The 17,216-nt window shown below is 38.2% G+C and overlaps 1 protein-coding gene across 1 annotated transcript in view; it reads right to left on the bottom strand.

The window, feature by feature from the left end:
* Positions 1-5,804: 5,804 nt before the first annotated feature.
* The window catches only part of ADCY1 (adenylate cyclase 1), a 153,348-nt gene continuing 141,936 nt past the window's right edge, over positions 5,805-17,216 (bottom strand). The window contains exons 15-20 of the mRNA XM_075705746.1: positions 14,641-14,757; positions 13,355-13,501; positions 12,869-12,967; positions 8,750-8,864; positions 7,011-7,135; positions 5,805-6,143 (exon numbers count right to left, since the gene is read on the bottom strand). Of these exons, the coding sequence (XP_075561861.1) occupies positions 5,805-6,143; positions 7,011-7,135; positions 8,750-8,864; positions 12,869-12,967; positions 13,355-13,501; positions 14,641-14,757 (942 nt within the window). The remainder of the gene's footprint in view (positions 6,144-7,010; positions 7,136-8,749; positions 8,865-12,868; positions 12,968-13,354; positions 13,502-14,640; positions 14,758-17,216) is intronic.

Here is a 17,216-nt window from a genome sequence, read left to right as displayed (position 1 = left end):
AGAACCCAGATGGCTCAAAGCCAGAGAACCCAGTGAACCTTCTCCTAATAGTTCTGTTAAATACTTTCTGCTTAGCAATAGAAAATTCGGAAACTGAGTCAAAAAAACTAACAAAAATAAGGCAACAAAATTAATTTTTATATATATACATACATATATATACATATGTATGTATCTAGGAAAACAATCTATTTGCATTTTCACATACAATAACTTATTACCACATTAGAAATATAGTCTGGGTAACGTCAATGGGCCAAATTCACCTCCTTTACCTTCCATAGTGTTGCACCTGCATACAGCAATGATGGATTTGACACTTGGTCCTTCTTGATGACAATACTACATCAAATGCAGTATCAGAGAATACCCATTGAATGTCAGATATTACACCATTATGAACTAGAATATCTGCTTGCTTTTTATATTACAGTAAGTAGAGTTTATTGCTTCTAATGACCAGAAGGTACCTTACGAAGACAGCATAGATGTTGATAACACTTTTCATATACTGTATTATGGATCTTGGAACACTGAGGTTGGCAGATCACAATCATTAAATTATTTTTCTTCTTTATTTGCTGTTTGCATTTTGATTTTGCTTTGCTGAACGCACATGCAACTAGTGGATCTAACTCTGTGCCAGAAGTGATATGTCAAAAACATTTAGGAAAACTTACTGGTTTGTTTTGTTTTACTGAAGTCAGGCATGAGTGGCATGCAATAGATTGCAAGGAAAAGCAAAAGAACATCCATTTCCAAAGGATTTATAACCTCCATGCACATGTAAAATGTCTTACAAAAATCGTTAACATTTGTTAAAAGTGTGCCTTTTTGCCTCTTTTTATACAAGTGTACATGCAAGTACCTGTCTGAGCTAAAACTATTTACAAAATTTCATAATACAATACATCTTTTAAAGTGAATAATACATGAAAGGCCAATGTTTTCTGTTGTTTTGTAACACTGTACAGATTAAAAATAAATAAGGCATTATAATACAGGTTTATCACAAATTAAAAAATGTTGGTTTTCACTGTAATACAAAACTCTAACTTGAAAGAACATTATGGCTAAATAGTCCTCCTGCCTGGGCAGAACACATACGGAATCTGGACTTGCTGATGTAAAGAAAACGCTTTGTTTCTGCTACAAGCAGGAATTCAACACATGAAAAATGATTCACGCTACTTACTAATGTATTCAGACTCCTCAAAGCACTGAAATGGCACAGGTCATATACTGTTTCCCTTCAAACAGTGACTCCCAAGTACTTTCTTTTGCCTTACAGATAAATTATAGGCAAAAGCGTGAAAGAGATTTAGGCGCATGACCTACTCTTGGTTACAGTGTTGTAAAATACTCAGTTCAGTAATGATGCGAGACATCGCTGTAACCCAAAGCAGAACTTGGCCTACAGAAGCTCAACTCCTGACCTTCATAAGCGTGCTAAACTCCTGGTGATTTCTGCAGGCCTTGTGGGTACATAAAGGATGCAGATTCAGCCCTAATGGGCTGAAGCTTTTGGCTCTCAGTCTCACCTAGAGAAAGCAAGGGAGAATTTGCATGTGTTTTAGTGAAGACAAGGGAGTGCGACTTGCCACAGCGGGAAGCAGCTACAAAAACCAATGCATTTTATACAGGCTGGATAAAATAGCTTTCTAGTCAATGCAAATGGAAAATGTTTGGAAATATCTAGCCAGTAATTCAACTGAATGCCAGTTTGTAATCTCAGCAGAGAATAATAATTAAAAAAATCATTTAAAGATAAAGGTAGCATAGGAACACTTTGAAATTAGCTCCCAAGATAGTGAAGTCTGAAGATCTCTGATACTTATCTCTTTATAAAAAGAACAAAAGACTTTGATTATTACTATTATCTGAAAGAGAAAACGTGCAAACTGATGTGAAATATTGTGCTTGCTATTGACAGACATCGACATGCCAAAATGGCATCACTTTGTTGTAGGGCTCATATCTGTTAATTGTTTCAAGCTAACAGCTGCACAAAACAGTGAACAGAAGTGCAGGAGGCTATTCTGCCCACAATGCAACAAGTTACTATCCTCGGTTAAATGTGAGGGACTTTTGGGTACTGTGGGGCAGAACTGACTCCTTGCTGGGGCTACAGCAAGGTCACCCAGGCAAAAGTTAGAGAGCTTGACCTGAAAATTAATAAATGCAAGATAGGAAATACAACTGCATGCATTAAGGTGCACACAACCCAAATCCCACAGAAATCCAAGGAAATCCTTCTGATGATTTTCAGGGATATTGGAGTGGGCCACATACTATCTTCAACCAATTGCCAATAAAAATTTGATGACAAGCTTCTCTCATTTGGCAGAAGATGTGCATTTGTGGGGTTATCAGAAGTATTACTACTACCTCTTTCCATGTGTTAAACTTACTGAACATATCAAAGAACACAGAAGAGCAGAGAGATTAAATCTGTCATTTAAAGCTATCACATGAGAGCTGAAATAAAACAAATGTACACAGAAAAGGAAGATGGGGAAAAATTATATGAACAAGGAGGGAAAGCATAAAAGCAGGAGCATAGCTTCATTATATCATGATTTCAACATTTTCCCTGTTGGAATGCCTACTGAACACTGCCTATCATTTTCACATGGCTTTTTCCTAATTTGTGCCTTGGCTGAACTTTCTTCATGATTCTGTACTGCTCAGTCCAGGACTACATAGAAAAACATAGTTTTCCCCATAGTAAAACCAGCAACAACAACCACAAAAAAATACAAAAACTGTTAACGGTATGACTCAAGCAAAGTCTGGAAACTGACCCCAAATACACTGTCTTTGATGCTGTAAGCTAGCACATGCAAGCTGTACTGGCTGCAGCACCAAGAAGCCATCCTGGTCCACTCAACCTGCTCCGAAGGCACACACCTCCTGCAAAAGGGCCAAATGAGAAGCTGATGATGGACTGTGCCTGTCTGGTTCTTTCCATTCAACATGGAAAACATGCTTACAAGTCACGTGCCTCATTTGACTGTTGGAAAGGAGTATCAGGCTTAGAAAAACTTTGGAGTAATTATACTAGCACCTGCTAATCTTTTAAAATATTAAAATAAATAATCCAAATTTACCTTGCTACATGATCTTCCACTGACATTACTCCAGGACTAGGCTGGGAATGAGTCTGGGAATGACAGCAGTCCCAAAAATATTAGCACAGGGGACAAATAATTTCTGCTCACTGTCTGTTTAAAACAATGGTAATATGCCTATATCTTGGACCTATTAAAAAAGTAACAACAAAATTATTTCATTGTAAGCTTTTGGTGTGGGTCAATGGCTGTATTTGGTCTATGTGTTCATGTACTACCAGATCTACTGCTAGGATCTGAAGATGCTTTTAATAATACAACATGTAAAAAGAATTTTTTATTATTAATGGTGAAATTATACCAAATTCACTGATTCAAAAATCATGTAACTTGGGCTCTTTGTGAGTGGAACTGAGTGATTAATGCTATTGCACATAATGCTGTCCATTTTGGTTAAATATTTAACTTACCTGTGTGATGATGTAGTTCTTACAAACCTATTAGAAAACATAAATATGCAGTGTACTTTACATGGATACGACTTATTCAGTTTAATTATGTAAATACCTGTTCTTTTAAATCTGTATTCTCTACATATATTTATTTAAATGGCTTTGAATGCCTCAAAACCAGAAGTAAATTATTGTAGAAGAATACGTGTGAACTGGATAGCTGTTAGGGAGATAAAGAAATGCAGTGATGTTCCACAGATCAGCCAGTGTGCATACATCTAGAACAGTTAGGAAGCAATTCTCAGTTTTTTCTAGTCACTAATTTTGCTAGCTTTGTACTGAAGCACCTAGCTGACAGGGTACATAAAAATTAATTAAAATGCTGAACACCTGCTGAACACCACTGGAGTCCCACAGCAACCTGATATGGCTACATGGAGAACAGAAACTCCTGCAGCATTTCTTTTGTTGATATTTGCATCTGTTGACCCAGTATTTGTCCATAAAAGTGTTTAACACAACCGGTGACCGCTCCAAAGCAAAAGCTGATTGCAGGAGAATTGCTCAGAGTTTTCTTTCCACTGAAATCAGTAACAAAATAGGCCCACCAAAGGGAAATGTGACATGTAGTACATGCAAGTTTTCCACTTCTACTTACAGTCTGGACAACTTCTGCAGTCTTGGGTGGGTTTTTTGGGTATGTTTTTTGGGGCTTTTTTTGGGCAGGGGGGGTTAGTTAAAAGGCAGTTTTGCATGTTTTCAGACAACGTAAAGTTTTGCTTCTCTTTTGGAAAGCAGTGAGGCTGGTTAGCTTGTGCATCCCCATCAGGACAGTATGGCACCTGTCCACAGAGCACATGTCACTCAGCAGGATGACCTCCAGCTGCCCCCACCTCGAGTACAGAGCTGCACTCCACACTTCACATCCGGATCAGTGTTTCAAGATGAAACCACAAACAATACAATGTGGGTTGCATTAAACAAAAAAGCAGTCAAAATGTTCCCTTTTATGCAGATTAAGAGCAGGCCCCTCTCTCCTGGCACGTTTACCAATGTGCTCCTCATTTGGGCAAAGTTTGACTGTGCTTGTTTCTCAGAATTATAGCTTTCTATAATTGTACAGCTTTGAAAAGTGAGCCTGGGTAGAATCAAGATATAATAAAACTGTGGCATAAATTTAAAAATCAGTTAAGACGTAAGACTATGTTGGCAAGCTAGCAACAGCATGTTTGTCACCAGTACAAGACTATTCTCTGAGCTGTTTAGAAAGGTAAAGCTAAATCCTGGAACTGAGCCACAGGACCTGTGCTGTTTGTAAAAGCCTGAAATAATACCATCCTTCTGCTCTTCAATAAAATCAGCACTATACATAAAGGAATGTTTCTATATTGCATAAGCATATTGCTGTGCTTGCAGGGTGCTCCTCTGTCTTGCACAGAGACAGACCTGTGAAGAGGCAGCAACTTCTAAACTCTACCATCCTTTTTTTTTTCTTTTTAATGGAAAGAATATATATTGTTCTTCTGCCAAACCTTTAAGCTCTGTGGTTTACCTACTTCATAACCTAGTGTTATGGTTTGAATTGGAACTTTTTTCAAGTTTTTGGAGCATGCAAGGAGAATTTTAAAAAATACATAGGGTTTAGCAAATAGCTGAATCCAGCCTTCGTTAATCTGCCATTGACAGCACAATGAACACTGTTCTCATTGCTTTAACTCATGCACTGGGAGCACAGTTTCTCTAACTCTTGCTGTAGCCCTGGAGAGTCTCCAGCTGCCCCACACTCCACGGTTAAATGCAGCTTTGCTAATCCCAGAACCAACAATGCTGGTTATGACAGAAAGAGAAATCTCTTTGCTGTGTCATTGCAGGTGGATGTGTAAATAAATACATATTTTTATGTTAATCTCTATAAATCTCTATTAAGACTACACAGGACTTTGTATATGTGCATATATAGATTAAAACATATATATACACACACACACATAAATAATTGCTTGCACGTTTATCTCATTTTTTTTTTCATTTACCTTTTAAAAATGCCAAGAAAATATTCCTCATTTCCAGAAAATCAGGTTTTGACTTTTCCTAACAGAATTGCTAGCCCTTATATGTTCCATTCCAAGAGTTCGTTACACAGTCCCCAAGTTCTCTTTGGTTGGGTTGTAATGGTCCTTGGTTAGTGCCATGGCCTATGACCTCTGACCTCTTGGTAAAAATTCAGGCAACCATTGCTCTCCAAATTCATTGCAAATGGCACAACCAAATCTCCTTTGCTCTATGTCTCCTTCACAGCTGGCACAGAAGGAAGATAATGCAGTGTTTGATTTGTGTGAGTGGCAGGTGCTTGACCTGCTCCAAGCCCAGCTTTTACAGTAAAGCTAGCAACTGAGGATACCGACAGACAGCTGGTGCCCAGTTTTGTTTGAATGTTTGCTCTCCCGTAAGGGTACATTTTTCGCTCTAAGTTTAAAGACCGTGTTTGTGAATTGTTTCCATCAGCCTTTCCTTCCAGGAAATAGGTCAACATTTCGCCTTTTCCCTTTACACTGACTTTACCCCTGCACACAAATTCATAACTGCACCTTTTTAATATCCGCTGAACTTCTTCTGTCACCTGAAGACAGAAAAAAAAAAAAAACCTATTAGTTTTTCCTGTTCATATAAGGTTAATCCTAGAACTGCCCAGCCTGCTCCATTTTACTTCTCTGTCATGAAATATGCATAAGCAGAATGAATTAGCACCTACTGCTGCTCTCGGGCTCACTTAGAATTTTCTTAAGGAATTAAAAATCACTGACCAAACTGGAATCTGAGAAGCAGAACTTCTGGTCTTGAGCTGAATAATTACACAGCCAGGTTAAGCTCCGTCCAACACAAATGTGTAACCAAATTGCCCACTGTTGTAAGCTGGATCAGTTCCAGTGATGTTAATTTACTCCAGAAGAACTTTTGATCCCTGGAGACTAGACAGGTAGTTTGGATAAAGGACTGCAAGAGTTCATTGAGATTTTGAGAGGTGTAGCATAGCTTCTAGCCAAGCTCTAGTAGAACAACAATGTTCTCTGTCTGTGTAGTCTCTCCAATCCAAAGTATCCAAGGAATTTTTAAAGCTACATAAAATGCAGCATGATGCAAATGGACGTAGATCCTTTCCTTGTAGTCCTTATTCAGGCAAAATTCCTACAGCACGAGGACAGTGTCAGCATTCCCAGGCTTGCCTCCAACTGTGTGCAAGGCAGCAGAGAACTCTGTTTCTTCTGATGGGAAATGATTTATTTGAGGATTTCGTTGCCTCCAAGTAGTGAAGTGAATATAATGGAAAACAACTATACCTCTGATGCTTGAATCATCTGGAGAATGTTGCCCTTTTCACAAGAACCACAAGATCAAGTGAGGTGTTTTCTAAGTGGTCTTGAAAATGTAACCACATATAAAATTGGAGGTATGTAAAGTTTGCAAAATTGTCTCAGAATGCACTCACCTGAATTTTCCCCTGCACTCCAGTACTATCCATCCGGCTGGCAACATTTACAGTGTTCCCCCAGATATCATACTGCGGTCTTCTGGCTCCAATGACTCCAGCCACTACCGGCCCAACATTAATACCTAAAATCAAAACAATGAGTTTGGTTTCAAAGACTACAGCATATAATCCAAGGGAAACATAAATCCTGCAAAATAGATTCCACACAGGTGCCTTAGAATTCTTCTGGTCATAAGACATAATATGTGTTGAATTAATGCCAACTGGACTTCTGTATTTGTAAGAGCTTTAGAAACAAAGACATACACAGAGATACCTTACTGGAAATGCAATATGACAGACAACATAAAAATTTGGCTCATCTATGGATTTTTTTTGTTTGTTTTTTTTTAAGAAAAGAAGAAAAGCAGTGGTAGTGCAGAGTTTAGCTGTAGAACAATTCAGGACAAACTGTTAAAGATCTTTAATTGTTTGCTATGACTTCCACTGTAGTTGCTCATATAAAGCCTCTTCATGGAAGTTTTCCAAGTGGAACAGAAATAGTGGCCTGGAAGACAGGAGGATTGGGGTAAGGGAAGCGTGCCACATTGGTTGTCAGTACTAGACAATTCAGATCAGGGAGACACTGGAAGAAGACAAGAGTATGTGAAAATTGCTCAAGCATCTTTTTTGGGAAGCCACAGGGCTCGATTCTACATCTCTCACTGATTTCGACACTTTGGAAGATGGAAGAGGATGTTCCTTCTCCTGAGTGCCCTGATGCAGGGCTGCAGATGCTAAACCCTGCATGAGGTTCTATGCAAGGCCTTTCCCAGGCAAGTTATGCAGAAGAATGGGGGTTTGATATTTGTCTTCTGCCCCATTGTGAACTTGGAAAGACCAGTTATAACAGAGTTCAAAGAGAATTAGGGGTTTATAATTATTAGGATGTACAGGAGGGCAAAGATGTATATAAGAGGTATATTGCTACCCTTGATGTCTTTGGTCTTTCTCAATCTTCCACTGCTAGCAACCTCACTTTTCCCCTTGTCCAGCCCATTCTCACAATTCAGACATGAAAATATACAGAGAAAGAAGCTGGAGAAAACTATCTGTGTTAGAATATGCAATGAAATGAGAACAGCAGTGGAAGTACCATTGGAGAGGAGCGGGATGCAGGGAAGGAAGGGAAGAGGGGAACTTGCTCTCTAAGAAGGCTGGGAGAAAGGACTCTGAGAGGTAAGACATGTAATAACATGTAAAGGATTGCATGGGAAGGTTTGTGTTGTGAAGACCAGAGGATTTGATTTGCTGGAGAAAACAGGACTGGTTGAGGTGATTTGGCATCTGTGGACAAAAAGCTCCCATCACACTTTTAATGCCAACAAAGCTTTTGGAGATGCAACTTAATAGCTAAGTACTGTCAGACCCAGTTTTCAGCAGTTTAGCAATGCAAAGCAGTACCAAGACTGGGTACACTAATAATACTGTATATTGTATAAAGTTATTGGTGCAGTTTCCTTTTGCAGGTGTGTAGATTAAGTAAACACAATTGGACACATTTATAATTCCTTAATACTGCTGCTCACCATCCAGCCTGCTGATCCATGTAGAAACATGGATGTGACACTTCCGCTAAAGGAGGCTTTTCAGTTTTAATCATGACTGCATGACAGATAATCCTTTGCAGACAGCACAGGGAAAGCCAACAAACAACAATGTTTTGCTTGTGTGATAATTGTAGAAACATGACTTACCAACGCGCAGGACAAAGTCGTTGTAAGACTGATAGTTGATTTCATCAAGAACGTCAAACATCTCTATTGCAAAATCTGCCAGTGTACTCAGATGGGAATAAATTGATTTTTTAGCCTAGAAACAAAATAGTATTGCAGATTAGATTTGTATGGTACTGAGAGGCAGGTGAACTACCGAAGTGAAAAACAATGAAAAGCTCAGACTGGACAGCTTAGGAAAAGAATCTAACCCATTTTGCTGTTTGTGAAAATAAACTTTTGATGGTGGCTACAGCACATGCATTCTTTTCTCAAGTACTGATTTCCCCCCCCCCTTCTCTCTCTCTTTTCGATTTCTGGGAAGAATGGAAAGCAAAGTTCCCGTGGTAAAGTGGTTCTGTTGCTAGAGAGCTGCAGATGTTTGTTGTGAGCGTGGCAGGGAATATAACCTGCTTTCTTACAAAACTGCTTTGCCTGATGATTATTAATAACTATAGTTTCTGCCCTCTTCTCCCTTTGGGGTTTTTGCTAGCTCCCAGCTCCATGGGGTGCATGCTGTTCCCATTGACAAAATTCCTGCTAGGTTTAAACCTATGAGATGCAGAACACCCCTATTTCCTTTCCTTTCCAGGCAAGCTGAAATGAGTTGTTATAAAATGTATTTAGATGAACTAAAGCAAAAGAACCAGACAGCATCAAATGCAATGCTGAAGTATCAACTTGTAAAAAAAAACCGAAAGCATAAGAAGTAATTTTACAACTTCAGTCTAATTAAACTGTGGAACCGTTTTCAGAAGATATTGTGGATTCCAAAAGTTAGCTAGATTCAAACATAATTACCCAAACTCATGGAAGAAATATTTGCTACAAAGTAGTAAAGAGATATTATCTGTAGCTCTAGAATTTCTTAATCAGCATATCATTAGAAAGTGGAAAAGAGAGGTTTGCATGTTTGTCCTATAACTCATGCCCTTCCCCCAGGGTCTACCATTGGCTAGTTAAAGATAGGTTACTAGAACAGACCTTTGACCTGACTCAGTATGGTTGCTCTTATATTGTGCTCTTATTTGAATAATAAATATGAATTCTTGAACAGATTTTCAAAGTGAAAGTGGACTAAAGGTAGGATATGGTGAAAGAAATGCAGGGTCAGTGGCAGTCTAGCTTCAGTAGGGTGTTGCACAACAGGGCTGTGGCAGCTGGCATGAGATGAGAGCTCCCTGGGTTTTTGTCATGATAGCGAGATTGTATAAATGGAGTACTTGATAGTGGCTGAGAAACCTGAGAAACAGGTTTCTATTTGCTTTATTCGGTTCAGTTTGAAAGGGCTCCTTCACGTGGCTGGGAAATTTACAAAAATTAGAGCAAAGTTTTAACAAAAAATTATGAAAGTCATCCTTGGGCCACTCCCAATTTTTAGGAAGGATATTTTTATTTACCTGCCTGAGTCTCTGTCATTCTGCTTCTTGCAATGTCAACTAGCTCTACTCTTTTCGAGCCTCACCAAGACGAAGGAAGAACAAGACTTAAGTTTAAAGAGCTGATGGCTACACTTCCAACAGAGAGGAGAAGAAAATTGAATGTCTGGAGGAGGGAGGGAAGGGTCTATAGTTTTGTTTAATCCTCTAATCTTCTTTGTATTCCTTATCCTTCCTTTCTTTGCTACACGATGAATGCTTTGATTTCCTGCAATGCCCTTTAGGGTTGCGGAACAGAGGACTGGTGACAAATACTGGATGCGTTGCAGGTGACAGATGCCTCTCAAAAGGATTACTGGCAAACTCTTTTGAACCTGCACTGAAGAACACCACAAAGTTAGGACCCTGGTGAAATCACAGACGTAATTTCAAAGGCCTCCACACACAAAATGAACTTATATTGTGCAAAAGATCTACAAAAAGCTTGGTTTGTGTGCTGCCCTGATGGCGTAACTGGCAAGCCATTATTTATTTAAACATCAGAGGAATAGTTACTGGAAAGACTGCCCAGAGCATCACAACAAAACCACTCTGAAAGAGGCAATGTGCATTTATTAGTCACCTGCTGAAGTCAAGCTGCAGAAACAACAGTCCTGTAAAGTATGGGATTTAAACATTTAACTTCATCAGGGTACTGGGTTCTTATGTGTGTAAATATCCTCAGTTAAGAGCACAGTTAACCCCATCCACTGCTTTCTGCTCATGTGCAAATCCTAGTATGAAATTGGTGGCTCACAATCAGAGGCTGTGCCAGATTTTCTGATGAAGCTGGGACACTCCTGGCAGAGGGGAGACCAGAAGCACTTGAGTCTCTTACGGCCTCATGGACACATATGACTCCATAGGGCAGCCCAGGGACTGTGGGACAGCTGGCAGTGATCGTCTGCGCATGATGGGCTACCCAGGATCATCGGACTACTAATACATAGCTGCGTGCTGAAGACCTAGTGGGAAACTGCCAAAGAATAATTGCTACTCATTTGCATCACATGAGCAGTGGGAAGAGATCACAGAAGAGCTGAAACCTCAAGTTAAAGTAATATTGGCTGTTTCATACAAGATCTTTAGGTTTTCTGGAATACAGAATGTTAAATAAATTCAACCTGTACAGAAAAGATCAAAATTTGCCCCAAGATTTCAGAGAAAGGCAGAGTCCTGTACAAGACCTTCTGCAGTGATTTAAAATGTATTACTATCATAAGCTCAGAGTGGTAACTTCAGTACAGGGCTAACTCAGCTGACCCTTCAATTAGCAACTATAAAATACAAGAGATAAACATGTTTAGGTTTTGGAACATATGCTGTCAAAGTTACCCAATAACACACTTGTTTTCAGGATTATAGTTCAAAGAGCATTTATAGCAGACACACTAGTATGCTGTTGCTTGTTTGCCTGAGATCACACCAAACAAAATTCAAAGGATCAATTTTTTTGCCTGTCTCAGGATCCAGGAGTCAAACATTTCAGCATAAACAGAGTTTCAAAAATACCTTTTTGTAATGTGTAGATTTCTAGGAATGATACAAAGGAAGGCATCACTTGTAAATACCCTGCAGACCAGAAAATTAGTTGCATGTGATATACTCCAACCTGATTCTAACAGTTGATTTCAATGTGGCCTTGTTTTTTATTTACTTAACAAGGATAATTGTTGCTAGAAAGTTCACAGGCCATCTTCTGGCCCTTTTTGCTTTTGCCCTCTAACTTGGTGTTATTTTGCAGTGCTAAACTGTATGCATGAATGTACCTCTACAACATACGTACATGCATATCAGAAAAGGGGAGAGGTGCCTGGAAATTCTGAGCAGACTAGGTGTATGGATTGCTTTCATTTTAATTATATCCCTCATATTATTAATTTTCTTAATTTTCATATATTAATTTTATTAATATAATTACTAATGTGCATAGTACTCTGTATACGATGTACTCAGTATACTGTTCACAGGGTTCTCTGCTTTTCCAGATGCTGCATGCAAATCTAGGAAATCTCTGTCCCAAGACACAAACTTAAGGTAGAAACACACTCAGGAGTAGTAATGAGGATACAGAAGAAGAACTGTGCCCCAGAACTAGTGGGTCTGAAATGACTTTGACTTTTTTATTGCTGAGTAATTAATTAAAGGGGCGAAAGGAATGCTAGCAGTAAGAGACAAAGAAGAGCTGATTTGGAGGGACCAGGGTAAAGTGCAGCAATGTACCTAGCACTATGTTCCTGTCCATGTTGGGGGCTGGGAGAGGCTGTTTGTTTTGATTGTAGGATTTCAATAGAAAAAAGCAAAAAAAGTAACATTTTAATATTCTTGTGTTAGTTTTGCAGCAATTCATTACACGTAGAGTCTCCCCTTCTCTGCATCTTACAAGGTCATCTAAGATACCGTGTTTAAAACACTACCACTCTGGCTTAGGAGCTTCATATGCCAATTTGCAGAGAATCCAGAGCTGCAGACAATGAAATCCCAAATGAAGCCACATGAGCAACTGCTAGGATAGAACTTTTTCTTTTCAGGCTACAGTTGTTCTTTGAATTTCAGATTTAAATTGTTGTAAAGAAGTAATGCAAGTTACCTATAATCACACAGAGTTAATTGTGTTTCTGATGTTCCTCTGAAATTGAAGGAGAATGGTTCCTCCACAAATGACCGTCATGTAAAATCTTACCTTAGTTCCTGAAGTAGGTACGAGTCCCACAGCTGCCATATATGTACTTCCAATTGTCTTGATCTTTTCTATGTCCTTATAATATTCTTTGTCCATAAGCTTTGTTTAAAACATAAAACTGTTAAATATTACATAATATTTTAGACAAGTAACCATAGTTATCAGATAATATGTGCAAGTTGATTAAACCATATTATTTTTGGTAAGTTGAGGCTTGCCCACTTTGAGGTCATTGAAAAAACTACCATTAACTTGCCTTTTAATACTCTTCCTATATTAGAGGAGTTTGAGGTCAGACTCATGTACCTAAAAGTACAAACTGGGCACTTTGGAGAAGTCCAGTGGACACCAACTACAATTAAATAGGAAGTTTACAATACTGTTTTATTAGGCAATTCAAGATACACTGAGTTGCTATAGATAGTCTCCGTTGATAGTAATTTGGTAGGACTGATACGGTCAAAAGACAAAGTGTTTAGACCTTACCTCATCAAAATCAGCAATAATTTCATTTAACAGGCGTAAACATTCCACTCCCATATTATTGCCGTCCAATTCGATGTAGAAATCATTGAAATTTGGGATGGAAGCAAACATCACTCCCACTTGTGAATAGGACTGGTAATAAAGGTCCTGCAGTTCATGAGCAGATATAATTTTTATTTTAAAAGATTAATCTAAACCAGGCATCACTATTATAATATCTATTCTACTGCTAAGCAATAGCTAGGACAAAAGCCATCATTTTTGGTAGAGAGAAAGCCAGCCTTATTAAAAAACTGTTGAAGGATCTCTCCATTCAAAAACACAATAGCAAATTAATACCTAAGCCATTAAACCCATTTAAAAAAAATTAGTCTTTTTCTCTGTTTAGACATGGAAGCAGTGAGTAAAAATTCTGTAGAAAGTCTTAACAGTTGTTGAACTTTTATTGTATGAGAAATATAATTGCATTTTCTCAATTTTGTTTTATAACTAAAACAGGAGACGGAACAATTTACCCTGCAGCATAAAACCAGCCTCGCTCCTTCATGTCTTTCCCTGAGTTGCAGAGTCCTCTATTCATAATAACATATAATGCTGTTCTGCATGGTAAGGTTTCTGCTTAAGAATTCAGAGGGCTCACAGAAAGTAAAACGACTCTTCTGTGTTTCAAATACATTGATCCAAACTCTCAAGAGCAGTATCATTACGGCTGCTCTAGTGCTGCAGGTATTGCAGCTGCACTGGAAGGACTCTGGTAAGGGCTTCCTGAACCACTTTATTTAATCACTGCAGCCTTTGATGTTAAAAGCTACTGTGTCTTCCTTGGGTGTTTACAATTCTCTGGTTTTAACTTCAAATGGACGGGTTTGATAATGGCAATGTATTTCTAGAACTAGAGTGGTTCATATGGAAGTGTCTGACAGTTCATATACTTCACCATTCAGAACCAAACTGAGCTCATGAAATACTGTGATAAATCCCAATATTCTAAATTGATTGAAAAAAAAAAGTCATTTGCATGCAGACACTTGGCTGCATTGACATTGAATGACATAACATTCCTGTATCCTGCTTTTTATTAAAATTCTTTAGAGAAGGAGGACACTACAGTGAAAGAAATAAACCCAATCTAATTCCTGAACACAAGTTCTTACACTCCTTTTAACATGAATGAAATTGTATAAGTTCAAGCCTCTCTTGAAAACATACAGTTGAAAGATAACCCAAGCCACACAAGGTAACACCTATACAACATCACCATGTATTTAAATTTTATCTTGGTTTACCATATTTCTTGGATTAGACATAAGAAAGTGCTGTGCAACATGTGCTGGCAAGAGGTTGAAGAGAATTCTTTTATTATCCAGCTTGACTCTCTCCATATCATCTCTCTCTTCTTCTGCCTGTGGGGATAGAGGAAAAGAAAAATCTTTCCAAAAAGCAAAAAATTAGCTGAAGCCATCAAATAGCTTCTATTAATTCATCCTTTGAAATTAAGCTGAGCAAAATAATGCCTGCAAAGTAGAGTGGGAACAGTTCTCCTATACCATGCTTTTACATCGGGGCAAAATCCCTTTAAGTCCTTAGTAATTCAAGCTAAAGTCTCTGGGCTGATGACTACTTTCAGGGCTTGATCAGGTAAGTGTGTTGGAGTCTTCTGTAGTTCTCTGTTCTTTTAAATAGGCCCTTGATATTTTCACACAGTAAAAAAGTAGAATAATCCCACTTAAGTCACATTGGCCTTGGAGGCCAATTACTTCCCAAGTAGGTGGAGACAGTGACAACAGTATTTGATCCACCTTTCAAAAAAGAGAAGCCTGGAGAATTACCAGTGTTTAAAGCAAACCTACGTCATTTTGCCGTAAAATGGCTACAGACCTGGTAAGACTGTAACTTCAATGGAGAAAAAGGTTTTAAAATTGAACATCCTTAAGAATTATATGCAATTTAAAAAAATAATATAAAAATAATTAGCATTTCTCGAGTTGGTTTTAATTACTCTAGTATTTGTCATGAAAACATATACAGTTCCTGCACACAGAAATTTCTGTGCACAAGAGCAACAGAAATTCTATCATTCCTGTGAATGTCAGCGTTCAGAAAGAGTGCCCAGGAGTTAACACAGCTGAGGTCCTTAACCCAAGATACTGGTATCTTATTACAAGTGTCTTGACTCACAGGAGTTAGAAGGAATCATGCATTAGGAAACAATTCTAAAAATCAGACCCTTTATTGGAAAAATACTGAATATCTAGGGATCTCATTTGGGACTCCTAGGTTTGCAAATTCCAGCCTACTCCTTAGTAGACTCTTCTGCAAAATTACTTCTCTGGAATTTGCTCCTTGTTGTTAGAGTGACTTTTGGCATCACATTCTGATTTCAGTTAGAAAACATTTGATCAGTACCATATAATTAATCTCACAGAAATCACAGCTTATTCTTTGCTCTTCAATCACACTCACAGAACTGTAACACAAATCTTCTGCTGTGATCCCAGTATGATTTTGTTTATCTAGTTGCAGTCAGCAGAAGACTGGAAGGCCAAATTCTCAGGCATTGTTGAGAAACTACAATCACATAAACCACTGAAGAATCTGCTATAATCTTTGTTGGTGTCCCTTTTGTATCTAGAATTTGCTATCCTGATCTATTACAAAGTCCACATACTTTTCTCATTATCCAGTCCTGTCTAAGTAGGAGAAAACCAGTCACCTCTTGCCTTTGTATAGTCTCACAATATTATTTTCATGTGATTTTCTTTTTCAGGAAGCCAGATTTTTGCTCTCTGTGACAAAACTTAGGAAACAAACTTTTTATTCAAATCACACAGTCCACTTTGCCTTGCAGTTTACTTCCGTAATTCTTAAATTTCTTTATAAGTAGAAAGAACGCTGAAAAAGAACAGGTTTTATAAACATAACTTCTTCAGGAATCATTTCCTTTTGAAATAAATTCTCAGCTCCTCCTCTAATTTGTGTAATAAGAATCAGAATTTATTCCAGACGTGAAATACCAGTAAATGTTAAATAGCAGTTAAGCTCTGCAAGAAACGTACCTGAAATTTTTATTCTAAGCAAGTATCTATTTCCTGTTTGTGAGCTGTTTTCCTGACACTGTTTTTGCTGTTTAAATTTCATATGCTGTTTTCTTAAAATGTCCTTCCCCTGTTTTGGTGGTATAACTCTGTCTCTGACTTATTGTTGTATATAAACATGCGTAATGGCTTCTTGCGTTTAGTCTGACTGTTGGAATTTAAATGTTCTAATAGTAAAAATAAAAAGCTTTTTTCAGCTGAAAATCCAAACCAAGCTTACAACTCCATTTTTACATCATACTGGCGTATGGGAAATTTTACTCTGACAACAACAGAGAGATTTGCAAAACTGAATTCATGCTCTGAATAAAAAGTCCATTTGGGGCTTGCTTCTCCTTTCCTGTATTTTTTGAATATGATTTTTTTGTTACTTTCTTCCTAGGAATGTATAAGGTTCTTAGTTAAGCTGCCAATACAATATGGGGCAGAATAGCAGCCTAAAGAGCAATACACCATTGGGCCAGTGCGTAGAGATTTCTGGACAAGTCAAAGTAATCCAGCAGCAGTAGGTAAGTGAAGTAATCAATTGGACGCATTGCATGGATAGTGATGTTTCTCAATCACTGGCAGCTGCTGTTCATTTCTGATCTAGAAATGTGTGATCAGATTCCTCTGCCTTGGCCAGTCATGGACCAAAGTGTTCATTTTGAAAGACATGACTGAGAAGGTTCTTCAGCAGTATGTAGTGTGTCCTACCATTGTGTATGATTCACAACAAAGGTGTCAGGGCAAGCCACTGAATAAGGACAAAGCTGCCAGCACTGAAG

This window comes from Pelecanus crispus, chromosome 2, assembly GCF_030463565.1.
Source record: "Pelecanus crispus isolate bPelCri1 chromosome 2, bPelCri1.pri, whole genome shotgun sequence".
In the NCBI taxonomy this organism is placed as follows: Eukaryota; Metazoa; Chordata; class Aves; order Pelecaniformes; family Pelecanidae; genus Pelecanus; species Pelecanus crispus.
Note: the sequence above shows the minus strand (reverse complement) of the source record. Positions and strands in the feature narration are given on the sequence as shown.